The 20478-nt window shown below is 39.6% G+C and overlaps 1 protein-coding gene across 1 annotated transcript in view; it reads right to left on the minus strand.

Moving 5' to 3' along the window:
- Nucleotides 1-18792, minus strand: part of arhgef1 (Rho guanine nucleotide exchange factor (GEF) 1) — a 43885-nt gene extending 25093 nt beyond the window's left edge. Inside the window, exons 1-7 of the mRNA XM_084727154.1 lie at nucleotides 18731-18792; nucleotides 11363-11449; nucleotides 11121-11234; nucleotides 7989-8087; nucleotides 4472-4514; nucleotides 4223-4328; nucleotides 2318-2458 (exon numbers count right to left, since the gene is read on the minus strand). Of these exons, the coding sequence (XP_084583280.1) occupies nucleotides 2318-2458; nucleotides 4223-4328; nucleotides 4472-4514; nucleotides 7989-8087; nucleotides 11121-11234; nucleotides 11363-11449; nucleotides 18731-18757 (617 nt within the window). The 5' untranslated portion in view covers nucleotides 18758-18792. The remainder of the gene's footprint in view (nucleotides 1-2317; nucleotides 2459-4222; nucleotides 4329-4471; nucleotides 4515-7988; nucleotides 8088-11120; nucleotides 11235-11362; nucleotides 11450-18730) is intronic.
- Between the last annotated feature and the right edge of the window lie 1686 nt (nucleotides 18793-20478).

The raw sequence follows: 20478 nt of genomic DNA on the forward strand, positions 1-20478 counted from the left end.
AAAAAGAAAATGATAATCTGCAAATTATGTCACACAACAGTGACAATAAAGGGAAAAGGTTTTGCTTTTTTGTATTTACTATTCCAGTTCTGCACATTATATGTACTATGTGTCCTACTAATACAGTTTAGAGTAAGAAAGAGTTCAGTCCCCACCACCAAATTTCTTTGACAAAAACAGTACTTTGTGTTGTTGTGTGACTTTGGTCAATCCAAACTAACCCTCTGAAAGTTTGAGGGTTAGTTTTTGCCAAAAGATTCTGCTGCTTTGGAGAGAGAGGTATTTGACTTACATAGTGGTGGTACTACAATGTCAGCAGGCTCTAAAAGCAGTGTGTGTTTCTACTGTAATAACCATAAAATATAATGTCAAAAGTAAAATGATCTAAAGACAAATATCCTCCTGTTTCTTTTTAACCGGCTAACACACTGCTCTCTGTGGGAAAATGTAAATCCAGGTTAGTTTAATCTGATTTCAAGGAGAATCCGATCTGGTGGCAGGCATTAAGAATAACTATACAGATACAGCCGATCTTCTCGCTGATGGCCTACTTCACTTATGTAGGTCATATAGAGACATCGGTGATAAACTGAAACGGTTTAATAACTAATATTGTGTGGCAAAAATACATATTGCTCCTGACCCTGTCCACAGCAGTACATTGTTTAGCTTCCTGCACTGGTGCTCCTGCTGCTTCTCCAAACTGGAGGCGTCCTGACCGTCATCTACTGCAGGTAATACACCGACTGTCTGGATGTGTACCTCACAAAAACCTCCTTCAAACAATCCCAACTATTAAAGTGTAGAGCAGCTGGCAATAGAAAGAAGATGAATATTTTCCCTGCTGTCCAATTATTTTTTGAAAGTTTTATTTTAATAATATCCTCATGACACTATATGTTGTTGTTTTCTTGTTTTCAGTCGTCAGTCTAATTGGCCTGATTTCCACAGTTCCTCAGATGCAGGGGAAATAGAAACAGGAATGCACAAAAGGGACTTTTAATTCCTAGTTAAGTTCCTCCGGCAAATCAAATTTAAAACGCTTCATCATTGCATGTGGGAACAGAACAAGCCCCCTTATTCGCTACAGTCATCCATTATCGGGTTTCTACAAAGTTTAATCTTCAGTTTTAAATCGCCGTTAGCAACATATGCAATCAAAATTCTCCTTAGGAGTCGCAGTTGACTTCTCGCCTTATGCATTTATGTATACAGGCCTGTCCACATTTGACTTTTTTTTTTATCAAATAACCAGATACTTTTTGAAACAGTTGCTCATTTCTTGCACTGATGATTCAGCTGGGTGAGTTTTCATGTCCATCCAAGCTTTTAAAGGACCGGTGTGTAGGATTTAGTAGCATTTAGCGGTGAGCTTGCAGATTACAAACTGCTCATGTCACTCTCCCCTTCCAAGCCTGTAGGACAGTGTTTATAAAACTTTTACCACTTCTGAAAATATCAAGGTCTCCAAGCACCACTTTACTGTTTTGCGCCATTTGGTGCTTGCACTTTACTTCACTGGCAATTCTTAAGTAGCCACTAGCACTTGAGCTTAATTCACTGTCATCCACTTCGTTTTCAACACGGCTGCTGAAAATACTCTCCTCCTGATCTGCACTTGTCTTCATAATAGCTCCCGTTTGGAGCCACAAGTGCAGCGTTTTGAAACCACTGATTTGAACCAGACTCCATTTGATCTCCGCTACCATAACATCTTTGCATCAGTTTAGCTTGTAACTATCAGTAAGGATGCGCTACATGCATCATTGTGACTACGTAATAGGCTGATATTGAAACAAAAATACCTGAAAGTTAAAAATTATTTTATTCCACTTCAGTGAGGTCATATTTTAGTGTATTTTAATTCGAAATTTTGCGGTATTTGATAGTAATATGTTTTTAAATTAATTTATTTCAGTTTTTAAACTGACTGCTCCGCATGCCACTAGAAGGAGCTTGCACACATGGAAGAGGACCTGCACCTTCAGTAGATGTAAACGGCTCATTTTAAGGTAGCAAAAACACGACAAAAATTTATAATTATGAATAGTATGTTTAATTTCTGCCATATTCTGCAATAAATCCCAGTAAATCTTACACACTGTACCTTTAAAGTGCTTCAACCGTGAGTCAACTAAAACAACGTCTATGCAGAAAATTGTTACCACGGGAACCTCTGGCACCCAAAATAACTCACTGCTCTGTAGAAGGTAGACATACTGAGATACTGGCAGGGTCTACATCTGGCAGGGTCTACATCTGAATACTTATTTTATTTTTTGTGTTATAAGAAGCGGCAGAAGAGAGAGACACTCACTGCGTCTCTGACATCTTATCCAGCAGGTTCTCGGCTACGGACTTCTCCTTCATCTCGATCGGGATGCGGTCGGTGGGATAGTGGCTCTCCACGTCAACGAGCTCAGCCTCGTTGGGGGTCATACCCATCATCCTCTTCTGCCTGTGCAACACAAAGCAGATGGAGGCAGGATTAACACTGAAAACACACAGAATGCTGATAAATGTTTTCCTGATTCTGCGAGCAGACACATGATGTAAATGAAGAGAGGAGCTCAGTGAATTACCACACCTAAAATATGTTTTTTCAAAAGAGTTCCAAGAAAGTGGCTACTGAACACAAACCTTTGTGATTCATGAACCAAACTAATTCTCATTATCCTCTCCATGATGTCCGCAGTTACTGATTTTGTGTCTTATTAGGTTTGATTCACTGAAAAGATTGCTCCTGCTTCACTCTCAGATCAGATCATCATCATCATCTTTCCTGTGCAGTTAGGCAGCGGATCTAAAATAACTACCTAAACATAAGCATCACAGAGACACAATGATACTGACAAAAAAAAAGTGGGAAAGAGAGATCAAGATGACCTTTTCTTATGTTCATGTTTCTGCTAGTCACAGTTAAAGCCTTCCAGAAAAGAAATGTTCACATCTCCACAAGTTTATTTTCATATTGACGGGCATAAAGTGAAGCCAAATGCTGCCTTAAAAAAAAAGACAAATGCAAAATGGACTGACTGGTTAAATGTTGCAGTTAGCATTGTGTGGAGAAACCTCACATTATTGCTCTATTAGTCAGTTTTCTGATTTCTCCACCATAATTCAAAACAAAAATGTGATTGTTACCATTATTTAAAAGTGAAATTTTAATCTCATTTTAATTTGACTTATTTATTTATGAAGGGCGACACACATTTCTGTAAATGAGCAGTGTCAACCAGCTGGATAATTTTCAACTGCAGTCATTAGCGGAGAAGTTTTGAAACCTAGAAAGTGATAAAATGTACAGAACCAGGATAAAAAAATACCACAGAGGCAGCTACAGCAACTAAACAAGAATTCTACAAGACAGAACAGAAGCCATGCAGAACAACAGCAAACAGTGAAACATCAGCACAATAATACAGCAACAACCAACACCATTTCAGTATATATATACTCACAGACAAGCAATACAGACCACAACGACCTTTAAGTACACTACAGAACAGAATTTAAGATTCTTCTAGTGCTTTTTTTAAAGATCTACATGGCCTCATTGCATCTCTGAGCTCCTCTGCTTCCTTTCTTACTCCAGAGCTCTCAGATCATCAGACCAGCTGCTCTTGGCTGTCACTCGATTGAGGCTGAAGGCCGACTGGGCATTTGCTGTAGCTGCCCCAAAGCTCTGGATCGGTCTAACATTTCCAATTAAGTGTTCCCCTACTGCTGACACTTTTAAGAAAAAACTCAAAACCCACATTTTTATTTATTTATTCTTCTGCATTTTATATTTTTTATCTCTTCCTTTACTTATTTATTTGTGCATGAGAATTAATTTTTAAGTTATCTCTAATGCTATTCTGCTATTTCATTGCACAGCACTTTGCTTAATGTTGGATGCTTTTAAATGAGCTTATAAATAAACTTAATTTGATTTGGTTTGATAAATGCAGAGCAGAAATAAACAATAGATGCAGAAAATGTGCTACAGAGTTATAAGACACAACTATAGAAAAAAAACACCAGATTGTTCATAAATACTCATAGATATTCCAGCTTGCTTCACTTGCTAGTTACTTGCTAATTACCTGAACATCTTTCTTAAACTTCAGAAACCCTCACTGAGACAAATGTTGTGGATTTAAAAACAAAATATTCTTGGTGTTTAATAAAGGCACTGCTTGACCGCCTGAGTACAGTTCACAATGGGGATTCTTCTCACCTGAAATCTTCCAGCTGTTTGGCCACTTCCGGAGCCTGCAGGGCCTGAACGTCCTGAGCAAATCGTCTTTGGGTGTCCTCAGAGAGCAGATCTGGACGGGTTCGGTCTTCAGGAAGGGGGACAGGAGAAGCGAGTTAATGAGAGGTAGTGACACAGGGAACGAGACATCATGTGGGGCTGAGCTGTTTATGCATATGAGAAAGAATACATGATGGTTTTTGATAAATATAACACAGGAAAATAACTTACCCAGTTCATACATTACGTGTACTGGTGTTGCCACTTTAAGGATCTATAATGTAGAGCAAAAGCCAAGATATGAACAGAGACAAAAGTAAGAATATTACATTGACAATAAATATATTATGTAAAGCATTTAGCATTTGATCTACTTTCAGTTGCCAGTTTGTTAGATAAACCTAAATTAAGTAGTACAGTCTGATGTAGATGTGCCTAAAGTGGGGCCCACGGGCCAAAGATGGCTCGCCATGAGGTTCAACCTTGGCCAGCAGATGTTTCTCACAAAACAAAGAAATAAAAATTAATTTACCGTTTATGATTTTTTATTTTTTGGGAGGTAAACATTCTTTTAAAATATATAGGATCCCTAATTGTTCATTATTTTTATAATCTGAAGCAAAACTTTGTGTAGGATGTCAGTCAATTATGGAAACTTGTGATCCAACTACCATTTTGTATCTTAATAAAACACAGCAGGTGTTTTCTTTTGGCCCAAGGCTCGCCAGTTTTGGTTCTCCAAGGGAAAAAAGTTTAGGCACCACCTGGTCTGATACAACAGACCTGAAAAAGGTGTTGATTCAATCGTCTGGTCAGACTGGACGCTGCAGTTTGTGCTGCTGTTGATTCCTATTGAGTTATACAGGTGGGCGTTTCTATAATTTAGTCCACTCCATTTAAATCAGTGAGGTTCGGCTACAGAACAGAAACTTCTCTCCGTATAATGCAATGCAGTTCTGCAGCATCAAACGTATCCTCCAAAATGACCGTACAGTTTGAGGCTACAACTAATGATTGTTTTCATCATCGATTAATATGCTGATTATTTTCTAGATAAATCCAATTAACCATTTGATTAAAAAGTTGGCGCTCCCCAACCCCACATTTTTTATTCAATCATTAACAATGATATGGGAAACAAAATAGGATTCAAGTCACATTCTAGTTAAATGGTAAAGAGACTGTCATTTGTATTGCCTTTGCCATTTTAGACACTTCAACATCCAGACTGGAGGAGACGAGGATCAAACCACCAATAACCCGCCTGACCTGTGAGCCACATCAAACTCCTGTGTTCCTTTCTTTTTTAGCTTGGTGTGTCTAATAAACTGACAACCGAGTGAACATGGATAATTATTTCTTTGTAATGTGTTGTATCAACTGAACTCAAAATAAATAGTGTGCAGTAGCTACATATCACCACAAGGGGTCATTTAAACATCAGAAATAAAAAGAACAACCAAGAGAAAAAAAAATACAGCTACTTAGATGTGTCAATGACATGAAAATAACCACATGGGCCAACTTTAAGTCAGTGGGTTTACAAAAGACACAGGGTTTAAAAAAAAAAGAGAAGCTGCGAGAGAACGAGTCCCCTGAAAGGACTTTCCCACGATCCTGACAGGAAGCGGTGGGGTCAGACGCACAGACAGAAAGACAGGGAGCGAGTGACAGACATGAACAGCGCATGAGCTTTGGGGAGGAAATAAAACAGAGAAGAGACAGAGGCCAGGTGTACAGGGAGGAAAAGGACAGACAGAGAGTGAAGGATGCTGCACAGACACAGAGTAGAGACAGAGCTGACACCCATCCACGCACAGACTACAGCTGCACAGCGTATCAAATTCCTATTGATACAACTCAATGATAAAATAATACATCCATCCTGGAAAGGCTGTTATGTGTTTCTAAATCATTTTTATATAATACACACTATCAACTAACATAACTCTCTAAAAGCTAAGAATCACAGAAATATAAAGCACAAAGAAACAGAGCGATCATCATCAGTCTTGAGTCTATCATTATAAGACTACTGGAAGTGTTTCAAACCACAAATGCATGCAAAGATAAAGCTGATAATTCAAGTCATATAATGTCTGCAACATCTGCTAAAGTAATAAACCAGTAAACAGTGCAATTGAGGCCTTCACAGAAACAAAAAGCTGCACACGACCTGAAAAAAAAAAAGAGCTGTGACTTTCTCCCCCAAACCCGAGCTGGACATAAAAAACAAAACACAAGAGGTGAAAGGACACCAAGTCCAAACACACTATAAGAAAATAGAATTGGATCTGTGCTTCCTTAAAGAAAAAGTGATTACTGCATATCACTCACTCTGCAATAACACTCATAAGCTTAAGATAGATAAGATGCATGAGAATAAAATGGTGTATGTTATCAGTGTGGTGTCCCTCCCTCTCTGCCTGCTATTTGGTGTTTCAGACAAAGAACCAGACAAAATCTGCAAGCTCATCTTTTCTTTGCTCTGCCAGACAGATTTACAGCCATCCTTGACCCGGAGGGGCTAACATTGGTCTGGGTAGGTTTGATATGAAACAACCGTGACGGATTTGAGAGGGAGGTCAGGCATCAGAGGCAGCGGGGAACCCAGCGTGTAGATCCAGAATATTTTCACATCTAACGCAACGAACTAAAGGTTTATTTTGACCAAAGCAGAATTGGAGATTGTTGGAACAGTGGAAAGATCAACCAGGACAGTTCTGGTGCATTTGATTTAGTTTCTGTTTGAATAACGTGCAGGGTTTCTGCCAGAAAAGTTGTTAAGCCTGGCAGGGGACCTTATATGAGTCGACGTTGTTGCTAACTTTGGAGCTAATCCTGCATTCATGTCGTGTTGGAATAATAGGAAAAATGGGTTCCCGACAGGGAAAATTCACATGATCAAACCCTTAAAAGCTAATGTATATACTGAAGTCTGAAGAATGGGACCATCCCAGAAGCATTCACATGCAAGATCCCCCTTCATCATCAAACAAGACATGGGAACATGAGGAGTTTATTTCAACTGTGCACACACTGAACTGCTACCCTAACTGTCATAACGCACACAACAAACACACACACACTCTCTCTCTCTCTGAAAATGCATAGTTGGTAACACACACAGCTTCTTGAATAACACATTTTAGTTGAAATCCCTGAAATCAGGCCTGAAAGCCCTTGAGAGTGGTTTATAATATTGTGGCAAAAACCACCATGTTTATAGGCTGAAATTTGATGGGCACAGTTGCCCCCAAGGAATACTTTGCAGCAACTTTTTGTACCTTAGTCATTTAGACACCAAGATATGTAACTGCACATATCAGTGCTACACCATGACAGCTCATCTCTGCACGCTGTTTACATTTTTCCGTTGCTCAGCGCTACATCACAGATTTTGTTACTCTAATTGGATGCAGGTTCAATATCATGATATCTTAATATAATATAAAATATCTTTCCAAAAGTTTGACCTGCAAATGTTTGATCTTTTTGCTTGAAAAATGATTTAAAGATTAACTGATGATCTAAAATAGTTGGCAATTTTCTTTTTGACTAATCATAGCAGCACTACATCACAAAATACGTTAATTTCCTATCATATAATTTTAACTTAAGTTAAAAAATAAATAAATATATAATTTACACTTAATTAATGTGTTCCTGGCAATCAGGTTGTTTGTTATGTAAAGCCCAAGCATAAAGACAATGTTCTGCAGGAAATGTGGTGTGTTGTGCTACTTACTGCACCCTTGTCCAAGAACGTGTTGTAGAACTCCACAAACTGCTTCTTGGTCTCTTTAGCACTGAGGTTCTTGAAGAGGTCAGCATGGAGGTAACACAGCTGAGAGAGGACGAGACACGGACAGAAGATCAGTGTTTTAATAGCCTTTACTGTCCTTTATGGCGTATTAATGCAATTCCAAGTTTCTGTGGCATTATTAACTGAGAATTAGACATCATTATTAAGAGGTTACACATTTGTATGACACTTCTACGTCAAGATGTTGACATAAAATGAATAAAGTGCTGAGCTGTTCATCAAATCACTGAGACTAATTGGGTATTTTAATCATAATGACAATATCTCATTGTCATTGCAGCCATAATCGTGCACATACCTCAATATGAATAATTAATTCAACACAGAATTAACACAGTTTTCTATAAAATACACTGATGTTCTGACAGATTTCTATTCTCTGCATGGACCTCTGTGAGGTGAAGGGGTAATAGTGGAGAGGGTGAGGGAGGAAGGGAGGTGGGAGTTTTAACAGTACCTGGGTGGGTCACAGTGGCTGCATGCAGAACAAAGGGGAAAGGACAGGCATGCTTTATATCAGCACTAACACACATGTAGTCAGTGACACACACACACACTCACTCTCTCTCTCTCTCTCTCACACACACACACACACAAACACAAGGGGCTTATCTTTATCCACACCACTGTAAAAACTCACAGGGAATATGTGCCGTCATGTGTTTCAAACAGGGTACGGCTGCACAATAAATCTTCTAATATTATCATGATTTGACTTTCATGACTGAATAATATGCATTAGGTATAATAATGACTCCTTGTATTTGGAGTAGTTTCTGTTTTGCATCAAATAAAGCACTCTCTATTCAACTATCTGTGTGTGCGGTTTTTGATGAAGCTGTGATAATCTGAGTGTCCCAAACTTGGTTGGCTGCAGGCAAAGCTTGGTCACTACACAGAAAACCTGCAGTGTAACATTAACCACTTGTTCCACTTTTAACTGCTTTAGTTTAAATGGCTAAAATATAGCCCTTTTTGCACAGTGGGCGACCCCCACAGTTTCCATGCTGGAGAGGAGACTGCACGGCTCAGGTCCTACAGGCAAAACAGGACATTGTTTAACATCCTAAACTCACATTCTTCACATATATATATTACAATTATAACGTATTACGAACTTTGTGTATGTTCTAATCGCATCTAGAGCTGATAAAGCCTTGGATTTATAACAGAAATCTTTGTATATGTTCCTGAATAAAACAGACCGTCACTTCTCCAGCAGTTAAGTTAAAAAGATTGCCTTGTGTGATAATCTGTGGGGAGGATTTCTCTCCTCCTGCCTGCATGTGTCTGCTCGGTGCTCACAGCTCTGTGTCAGCACTGTAAGGAGCGTCCACTGATCAGCTGAGACACAGCTAACAAACATGTGGAATAAGTACGTAATTTATCACAACAGCTTACTGACTCGCCATGACCGCTTACTCTTACTCAGACAATGGCTCGGCTCTGTTACGACTCTGTTACTACATCCCTTGGCGGATCAGAGGTGGAAGTGGAACAGGACTCCCTGTTCCACCTCCATAACTTCGAAACAAAATAAAGGCGCAACATTCCCGCCTTGAACAGGCTGTGTAACAGGGGCTTAGGGCTTCTTTAGGACCTCATGCCTCTTTAGGACCTGTCTTACTGTTTGTCTTCCTTAACATGGAGCTGCCACACTGACACGTCCCCGTTTGAGAATAAAATCTTAATAAGACCCAGGTTGTAATAATAAAAGGAACTTTCCTTTACATTCAAGTGCAATAAAATTCTATTCCATTAGTGAAGTTGGATGGACAATCATCAATCCTGAGCAAGTTCATATTAATCATATTAATCATGCACTTCTTTAAACGTTCACATAGAGGAGGCATCCAGGTGACCTCATGGTTTAGATGAACACCATAAAACCACAAAGTCCCCGTTTCAACTCTAACCATGACCTCTGCAGACGTCAAACCCGTCCTCTCGCTCTCTCCTCATTTCCTGTCTGTATCTGTACTAGAGCTATCAAACACAGGCAATCTGACAAATTTTTAGGCATTTTAAAAAAGAAAAAAAAAAAAAGTAAATGAGGGTCTGTGACCTGCTTCAAATATTATATCACTGATCTGGTGTGCTAAATCAGTGAGGACGACTACTGCATACTGTCTAACACTGACTTGAATAAACGTATCAGGCTGAATGTTTTTATATAATGGTCTGAGTGAATTCTTGATTCTGCCTGTCATCATTAACACCTAACTAGTTCTGGTGAAACTGTAGTAGGAGTTCCAGCGAACAACGTTTCCATTGTGTAAGAACCTTATAGGATGGTAATGGCTGTGTCAGGCAATGGTTGCCTTGGTAACTCCCTGAGGTTTCGACTGAGTTATGATTTGTGACCAACTTCAGATTTTTATTGCAAAACATGTGAATGGTGTTAATTTTTTTTCTTTGGCAAGTGACCATGGTATTAGAAAGATAATGCACTCTGAGGTGTCTATAATCAGGATTTAAGGGACTCTGCTGCATGCCAGATGTCCATTTATTCCTGAAAATGGACACACTATGGCTTCAATTACTGATTATTGGTGTTATCAACATCTATCAAAACTGGAATTGATTCATTTGGATCACAATTCTTGTCTTTACTGGGTTAAAAAAAAGAACTAAAATTGTGATGATGTGATATTTGTTAAGGTCTGTAACATTTCTGCAGCACTATAGTACATTATTATAATTTTTTTTTTGCACACAATTTTCCTTTTTTCAAAAAAACTGCAATTGGTTCTGGCTCTGTGCTTTGGAAATTGCACACTGCAATTTGATAATATTGCGATTAATTGTGCAGCCCTCATAGAAATACAGACACATACTTGTTAACACAGACGGCCACAAAATGCCTACACAGACTGAAGTGAAAGCAACCTCAAAGCCTAAAAAAAACACTTCAACTAACACTTTAAGTCATTATATAGCCCTTACAGATGGCCGTATCAATTAAAATAGATGCATATCTGTTCTGAAAGACTGGTATGTGGTCAACAACAATGTAAATAGGGTGATGCATTATAGAAGGTTGTTGTTTCTCACCAGAGGAACAGGGTCAAACTGTAGGATGACATGTTGCATGAAGACCAGCAGGTGGGTCGGCCTTTCCTTCAGCTCTTCCATATTGTTGAAGACAGTGCACTGCTCATCCATCGGCTGAGAGACACAGAGAGAGAATGCACAAGTGGAGACAAGAGACAAGCAAAATCAGGAAGACAAATAAGCACAACGAAGATAAGATGTGACAATAAAATTACATTCAGCTGCTTCTTTTATTAACTCACATCAGCCAGATCATTCTCGAAGAACTCATCCTCAGCCCCGATGATGCTCATGGCTGGGTTAGAGCACTGAGCCCCAAACACGCCCTGCTATGGAGGAAGACCAAGAGAGAGGGAGGGAGGGAGGGAGGAAGAAAACAAGGCAATTAGCAAACATTACATGCTACACTTTGAACCGGTAGGCTACCACTTTGACATCCTGAGCCCCCGCTGAGCAGAGCCAGACATAAAGACAGATCAGGGTTTGGACACAGTGAACTTTCCAAGCGCAACATAACATCAAGCGGAAAGACGGAAAACGTCCCAACATCCAGTCCCACATCCTTATGAGAAAAACAGAGACACGGGTCTGACATGTCATAATGGTCCTTTTACTTCCTTTTTATTTTTACTTTTACTTTTACTCACTATGCTTTAGTAGAATATCATATGAGCCAAGCAAGGCAAAGAAATGTAAAGCCATGGATAAAGAAAAATACAGAAGTCTGTACTTTTTTTTCAGTGATAATTAAGTTTGTTATATTTTATGAAAATGACTGCTATGCTATGGGGAACTACTAGGGATGGGTATCGTTAGGATTTTATTTCTTATTCATAATACTCACCATAATTTGATGCAAAAAAATAAAGACATGGCTTGAAAAGATGCGAAAGGATTTAATTACAGATCAAGGCTGTAGGCCGACCTTGAGTGGCGTAGTTGGTCTTGAGTCTGTACGGATCATCTCCCGACGGTTCGGCCCGCATGTGAGTCGTAATAATTTAGTAATAATAATAATAAGTAATAATTTCCTGAATGTCGATGCAGAGTTGCTGTGTTGCGCTGTGTTTTACCGTGCAGTGAATCACTGTGGGGCAGAGCCTTAAAAAAAAATGAAGAGCGACTGAGTTAAAAGTCGTCACCGTCACCTCTACAGAGTGAAATCCCAACCATGACTTTGGGCATTTTCACTGATGTAAGTGGGAAACTGGGAATGCTTGTCATCATAGAATATATGATATCTGCGGCGATATCTGCTGTCTTAACTTAGTGCTGTGGACAGGACATTGAGAGCCACTGCAGAGTGCAGTTCTTTAGTTCATTATTATTATTATTATTATTACATTACTCTGATGATAACCACAGACAAAGCCAAATTCATTTTTCTCACTTTTTCGCTAATCCAAAAAATCATTCAATCTATGACTCAAAATCATGGTATGACCTGAACCATGAGTTTTGTGATTCACTGCATCCCTAGTAACGAGTAGCAACCAGTTATGATTTGTTTGTTTATTTAATCATTTATATGGCTCCGCCAACACAAACAGTTCCACAGCTGGACTGGAACAGGACCGTTGCCAAACAACATATAATTATACTCCTGTACACTACATATTCCTGCACTCCGATGTTTGCCTGCTCGCTGCTTTGTGTAGATCTACACGTTATCACGGTAGATCTCTTTAGATGTTCGTATGGATCCATAAAACTGCCTCAAGACTTCGGCTCGGTCTTCTGAACGGACTGAATGTCCTATTTTTGACATTAACTCCAGCGTGGACCAAACAACTGGACTGAGTTTGAGGGGCGAAAAGCAAACGAACCAACAACAGGATTTAACGATGGCAGATGAGATTTTAATAAATCATCCGCTGATCCTGAAATCTGTTCAGGAAGTGATCTTATAATCGAGATGTATAAGCCATGTATGCATTTAGACATATTATTTTGTAACCATGGTAACGCGTGTGCATGTAAGCGGTGGCCATTTCCTTGACTACTCCATAGTAACCATGTACTTCAAAGTTTCAGTGTTTTACTCTTTATCTTTACTCTTTATCAGCACTCATCGAATGCCTCTTAAATAAGAAAATAACTCACTTATTTGGCATTTAGCGGTATTTTCAGTAAAGTTAGTGAAGTGAGCCCACACTTTTGAACATTTTGCCGTATAAGCTGTTCATGTAACGTCACATAATACCAAGAGCTGTATCGTTTGACCAGGAGGTTATCCATATTTCAATCCTCGATACCCATCCCTAGAAAACACTGACAAAGCATGAAGAGCGTGTGTCAGTAGAGCTTATTCTCCCCTTAGATAAATTATGAGACACCTGGGAATGGGACACTGATAAAAATTTAACTTAAAAAATGATTGAAGCAATAAAAAGGTTTGACTTAAATCATTTTGAGTGTTTTTTTTTAAGATTTATGAAAGTGTTTACTGCGAAATGCTGAAGTCCTCTTCCCCCAGGACTCACTAAAACATTTAGTGCAAGTGCTGAAATCAGGGGGGAATAATTCAGTGTTTAAGTTCGACCCAACTGTGCCTCTGGACATTAGTTTTTCAGATAAGTGTTGGGTTCAGTAACACACTCAAGAGGAAAAGGCTCCTCTAGCTGCCATGATGGAAACCCTCCAGGTCTAAAAATGTAACTAAACTAATCTGAAATTAAAGGTTTATGCCAATGCTTGGCCTTTGAAATCCATGAATGGGAAAAAATGCATCAGAACGGGTGAACCAATTTACCCCCACCCTTTACACCCCACACCACTTCCCCTGCACGCATACACACCCAAAACACACAAATAACACATAGCTCATGTACTGTATTCAGTCCTCTGAAGGCTGCAGACCCAGAGACGCTACCAGGGAACACCCAAACACACACAAAGACACATAAACACACATCAAAAAAAGCCAACAGCTACACTGTACAACATGTACTATTGTCCACTGCTCGGTTAGTACAGAGGGCAGAGAGGGTGAGTACAGAGTCAAAGAGGTGTAAGTGTGAGCTAAAGGAAAGAGTGTGTCAGAGAATGAAAACCTTGAGAAACTGTTAGTGAAGAGCATTTTGAGGATTTCATTCTGACTTATTTTATCTTTTCAGAGTTATGAATACTGTTTCTTATCGCAGTTTCACATCCGTTTTGTGTGGCGGTAATGAATAATACCTGAAGGTCATCATTCGGTACAGGGTTGTAACAGTAAACCAAGATCCTCGAGTGGCAGCCCCTCACCGTTCCTATCCCACAGTCGAGGCTAAAGACCAAGAGTGAGTCTATTCTGTAAAGGAACCAAAAGTCTGGAATAATCTACCAGAGAAGATGCACTTAGCAGAGTCTGTGTCCTCTTTTACTTCTTAAATCAAAGGTCTGGTTTAGGATTTTTAGGCCACAAAACTGCTGGAGTTTCACAGAAAAACACTGCAGAATAGAGAAAGGCCGATATGTTTTTTTTTTTTTTTTTTTTCAGGGCCGATACCAATACTGATTATTAGTAGCCAAGGAGGCCGATGGACGATATTTGGAGCTGATATTCATTTGCAGTAAAAGTGAAAATACTTGCCAAAATTTTGAATAATACAAACTTGTATTTCGTACTTCGTTTGAATGCCTTTAGGCATATGTTTATTAGACAGCTTTTCAGGTTTGCAACATGTTAAAGGTTTTTTTTTATCTTAGACAATAGACATCTTTGTTTTTAAATTCTAACAAAAAGTGCAGGGAGCTCCCAGGCTCAGCAGCATGTCTTATAAAGATAAATGATGTTTAATGTTTAAAAACTTAAACAAATAAATAGCTCCCAAAAGTTTTCTACAGTAAATAAAGTTTTCCAAAATTAGTAAGTGTCTCTAAACACCGGTAATTCATGCACTATGTTCTCCAGCTGTGTCTTCCTTAATAAATAATGGAAAGCGATTCAATTCAAAGAAGAAATTCTTAATAGTTCTGATTAGATGTGCTGAATTAATAAAGGATTCAGTTTAGTTAATAAATTTGAAGACAAACAGGACAAACAAGAAGGCAGCCCAGGCACTTCAAGTGATAGTGAGGAAGGAAAACTTTAAAAAAGCCCTTATTGTGGTGGCTAATTATGTTTGCGTGTTCACAGAGCAGTGTGTCTAATTATATGAGTGAATATGTAGTTATACAGATTGCTAAACTAATTATCCAAATGTTATTAAGTAGGAACTGAAAAATCACTTAGCGGTTAGAGTTTATAAAGAAATGTGACTGTGTACACAACCAAGATTCAATTCATGGCTTGAACACTGTGTGTGTGTGTGTGTGTGTGTGTGTACTGTGGTTGACAGGTAAATGCTTTCAGGTCAAGGTGAGTTCTTGTAAAGAGAACAAGAGGCAGAGGGGAGCGAAACTGACGGACAGACGGAGAGAGAGAATGTGTTCATTCATGGTCGAATCCAGTGGGCTGCGGGTTGAGAAAGGCCAGTGTTGGAGCAAAACGCGTAGGAGGTGTTAGCCAAACACAGAGACACACAGGACACACGCAGGACACACACACAGACATAAACACACACACACACACACTCCACAGAGGGACACAACTCCTCTTTTTCACATGCACGCCCAGCCACCGAGCACCTTACCAAAACGAAACCACCAGCGCCACTTAACCAGACAAACACAAAGTTATGTTACCATGACAACGACAACAACTTTAACTGACTAATGCTGCACAAGCAGATAAAGCCATTTCCTGGTGGAAAGATAAAAAGCTGCACTGTTACAGCTCAAGTCACAACTTCAACTACAGCACGTACATTTTTACTAACAGGTACGTAAAAACATACAACTGTTAACTGAGATGGAAACGGAGATCCTGCACAATGTGGCTCACTGTATTTCCTTAATTTAGTTATCACTTTTTGGTTTAAGATACCTTCATAAAGAGAGATTAATTTGTCAGTTGACACAATACTTTTTTTTTTATCCCATGTTTTCTGTAAACATGTCATTTCAGTTTTATTTGTAAGGCCCAAAATCACAAATTTGCCTAAAAGGGCTTTACAATCTGCACAACATATGACTCCCTCCATCCTAAAACCTTTGATTAATTCTGAGCAAAATTCCAAACTGCCCTCAAAAACCTTTTTCGAGTCTCTACCATGTTTGTTTACACACGAACACAGACGAGTGACTAATAAGGCCACGTTTTATGTGTTGATGGTAGAGAGCGTTGTCTAAACAGTGGGTCTAACATCTCCCATAGAGGGTCCCGGTGACTATGAGAGCCATAACATGTGAGTCACATTAGGGCTGCATCTGAAAAATGTTTTCATTAGGATTTCATCTGCAGATTGTTGTCTCAATTGTTTGGTTTAAAAATATCAGGAAATAATGAAAACTGCCTCTCATAATTACTTTAAGACCAAGATGATGTCTCACTAACAACAACATTCACTTTACTATTTAAATACTGATTTTTAAAACATACTAGACTACTATTGAAAACTTAGACAATTTTTAGCAAATTTGAAATGTTTAAAAAATCTAAACTTGTGCCAGACCCTGCCAATTTTTGTTTTAGTTAGTCTTCTTTCCTTTTCCTTGATTTTGTTATTTGTTGTACAGTTTCATTATTTTTTTCTGTTATTTTTATAATGGGAAATATATTACAATTTACATAACAAAAAATGGAATTTTCTCAGTAAAGTTGGAAAAAAATATATATTGTTCTCTCATCTTAGAACTTATCACATATTTGGCCTTCTTTTATTACTTAAAAGATGTATCAATTATTAAAATAGTTTTTTTTTCCAATTGACTAATGAATAAATCACCTCATTGTTGCAGCTTCAAAAGTGAGTCTAGTTACGGTGAATAACTTCTGTTTCTGTCTCAGTTAACTGTCAAACTTTAATTAAAGGGCTAGTTCAGATTTGTTTAAGGGAGGTTGTATGACACACTTATCCATGGAGAAGCAGTAGGAGTACCTCTGCTGCTGTGGACAGGGTCAGCAGCAAAAGGTATTTTAGCCACCTAAAGAAAAAAAATAAATGAAATTTTAAGTGTACGCTATATTTAGAATAAGTTAACTGCTATATTTTGCCATCAGATGCGTTTCCAATGGGAGCTGCTTCTCTACTGCTGCCTCGATGAACTAATTTCTTCGTGTTATTGTCTGACTTCTGTGTTTTAGAGGGTTAGTTCTGATTCAACCAAGTCAGGCAACAACACAAACAAACTAACGGATCAAGACAGCGGCTGATGAACAACTCCTGTGTTCTCTGAGGAAAAATTATTGTTTGGTTGGTTTGGAGACAGCGTTGGAAAAGGCTGTCTAACAGCAAGGTAAAGCGGTGAAAATATTTTAAATATTGCTGCTGACCCTGTCCACAGCAGCACATTGCTTAGCTTCCTACACCAGTTCTCCTGCTGCTCCTCCAAACTGGGGTCATGCTGACCGCCAGCTACAGTAGATAATGCACTGACAATGGATGAGTATCTCATATAACTCCACTTCAACGATGCAAACTATCCCTTTAAGATGCAAAAGCAGATTTTTGTAAAACCTTTGCAAGAAATGCTGCTGCAATGTTGCACTAGTGATCCCTGCATCTCAGCCTCCTCATTACAGGAGATGCTGAATCCAGTCTCTTGTTATTGTTATGTTTTGGTTGATGTCTGAGTCACTGTAATATGTGTTCGTTTACTCTGAGAGATAAATTGGAGTGGTCAGGGGGGAAGCTAATTGCGGTTACTCAGAGGGAGGCAGGGAAGGTCAACTCTGCTCTGCGTTTAAAGAGCACAGGACTGCGGAGGGGCAGGAGTGGGCGCCTCCTCTGGCCCAGAAGGAGCCAAGTGGTACATTCCAGCATATGGCACAGTTCAGACAACAGATGGAGACAGTCTGTTGAGTTTCAACAGTAACCAGACCCTCCTCCCTTCACCTCTGTTAATACAAGATAGCTGGCATAAGCTCCATACTGTGAGGGTCCTTCCTGGCTGACACAGAAAATAGACACCACCACGACGAGAGTACAGTATTTGAACAGAGCGTCCTCGAGGTGCAGAGATCAGCTCTGGTGCTCCTGAGAGTCGGCAGCAGCCCCCCCACCCTGCCCTCCACCTCCCTCCCATCACATTCCAGTACTAACTAAGTGTCAGGTGGCATCAATCCAATGATAGCCATCAAGCGTACGTGCCTTTGTGTGTGTGTGTGTGGGTTAAGACTGAGCACGTATGTGGGAGGGGGCCATTCCTATGTGATTGTGGGGAGCTGCTAGTGAGTATGTGTGTGTATGAGCGCGCGCGTGTGTGTGTGTGTTATATGACAACTGGTCTTTACAGCAGCATTCCTCTGCACCTCTGGGCCGAGCAGCTCTAATACTGTACATAAGAAAAAGAAAACACAGCACCTGTTTGAACATTGAGATGAAATAGCAGCAGAACAGTTCAGCATTTCATATTTCCACCAGGTCACTAAGAGGTTACGCTGCGGGCTAATTATAACTGTTACTGTTACATCAGCTCTTACGCAAAACAAATCACACATCCATTCTGAAACTGTTAAAACAATCAGCGGTTTTAGTGGAACCCCTCAGCCCAAGAAGAGAGGAGGAGTCAAACTGTGACCTCACCCCGAAGTGGGCATCTTCAGCGTCCATACTGGAACCGGTGGGGCCCGCGCCTGTCAACGGGTGACTGTCAGAGGGGAGTGTTATGAGTTTAGTGCACCGGGAGCAGGTCAAATGATGCAAAGATTATTCATGCAGGTACTCCTGAGCTAAACAGTGCATTAAAACGTAGGGATGCGCCGATCACCCGGCCCTGACCGGTGACCGGCTGGTCAGCGTCACATATCCAGTTCTGTATCAGTCAAATTCACACGCATGCTCCGCACGATGGTCACGTCATGCACGCAGTGACACGGTCAGTAACATCACAGCCACAACAGCACTGGTCACAGACACACACACAGACACACACACACTTGCATGAAGTCAACGTTAGCGATAGATTCCAACATTAACCTTTCTAGCTCTTCAGGCTAATGTTAGCCAGCAGCATACTACTGTTCACAGACAGTTGAAAAAATATAAAAAAATATATATAAAAAATATATTTCTGTAAACATGTTAGGTGAAAAATGTTAAGCCATCTTTCATCGACACTGCCTAGTTTGACAGTTTGTTCTGAAAGCCTTCATTGGAAACTAGAGCCGAAAAAAGCAGCCACCGTATTTTATCAGCACTGCCTAGATTGACAGTATAATTTTGTATGAGCAGTGTGTGACACATTTTTTTCAACTTTATCAAATAAACAAAGCATGCATTTGTTTTGGTCTGAGAAAGCTGGTGGTCTACTGTGATCTCCACAGGAAGTAACATACATACGTGTATACAGCACCTTGAAGTTGACTAACCAACAGTGATTTACTGTGTCGTATCAGTTGCACTCTGTGGGACGTGGGATTAGCGGTCTGTGTTATGAAGATTCTTTTATTGAATGAGGAAGATGATAAAAACGGACGACACAAATCATGTAATTAACAGTGGCATCCAAAACAGATAAGTCATCAAAAACAATAGTATTGATAGTATTGGTGCACCTCTAGTAAAAAGCTTGCACACGCAGTATAGTGATGTGACAAACAATGTTAGATTTGATTTATCAGCTTTCCTCACAATAAAGATCGTCACACATGATAACACGGTCTGACCTGTATTCACCACTGGACTGAGAAGAGGAGACGTGCCAAGAATCCAGCTCAAAGTCAATAACTCATCATATAATACACATCAACCAACAATATACTGTGTGTTGTATATAGAGATTTATATACTTGACTGTTAAATTGATGCTGAAGAAAAGCCAACAAGCTACACACTTGTTCATATAGAATAACTTAAAGATCCCCTCCCGACACGTTTTAAAATAAAAAATACTCACAAATAAATTCAGTTACCTTAAAGGATCTTAAAATGACATCTAACCAACACCTTCTTACTCAAACCCTGAATCTATGACTATGTAAATATTTTATTTTCATTTTAAAGGTTCAAGTGTCAAACACAAGATGTCTCACCCTCCACTGAAATGTCAATTCTTCACACTTGTTGCAGCGATGGTGTGCTCCCGGTGACATCACTGCTGGGTGTGGCTGCAAGTTCAACAGAGCACAACTACCACACCCTTCAGTGATACAGGGTGCAGTGGTTCCCTAACTGGGGGGGGCGGACCCTGGGGGAGGCGCAGAAGCACTAACAGGGAGGGGCGTGGATGACAAGGGAATAAATGTTGAAGTGAAACAAAGTTAAATGAATATATGTAGGGGAAATAAACAAACAATGGTGTACTGATGCTTTTATTCTAACCTGCATGAACT

Source organism: Lutjanus erythropterus, chromosome 9 (genome assembly GCF_056507025.1).
Source record: "Lutjanus erythropterus isolate fLutEry1 chromosome 9, fLutEry1.hap2, whole genome shotgun sequence".
NCBI classification, from domain to species: Eukaryota; Metazoa; Chordata; class Actinopteri; order Lutjaniformes; family Lutjanidae; genus Lutjanus; species Lutjanus erythropterus.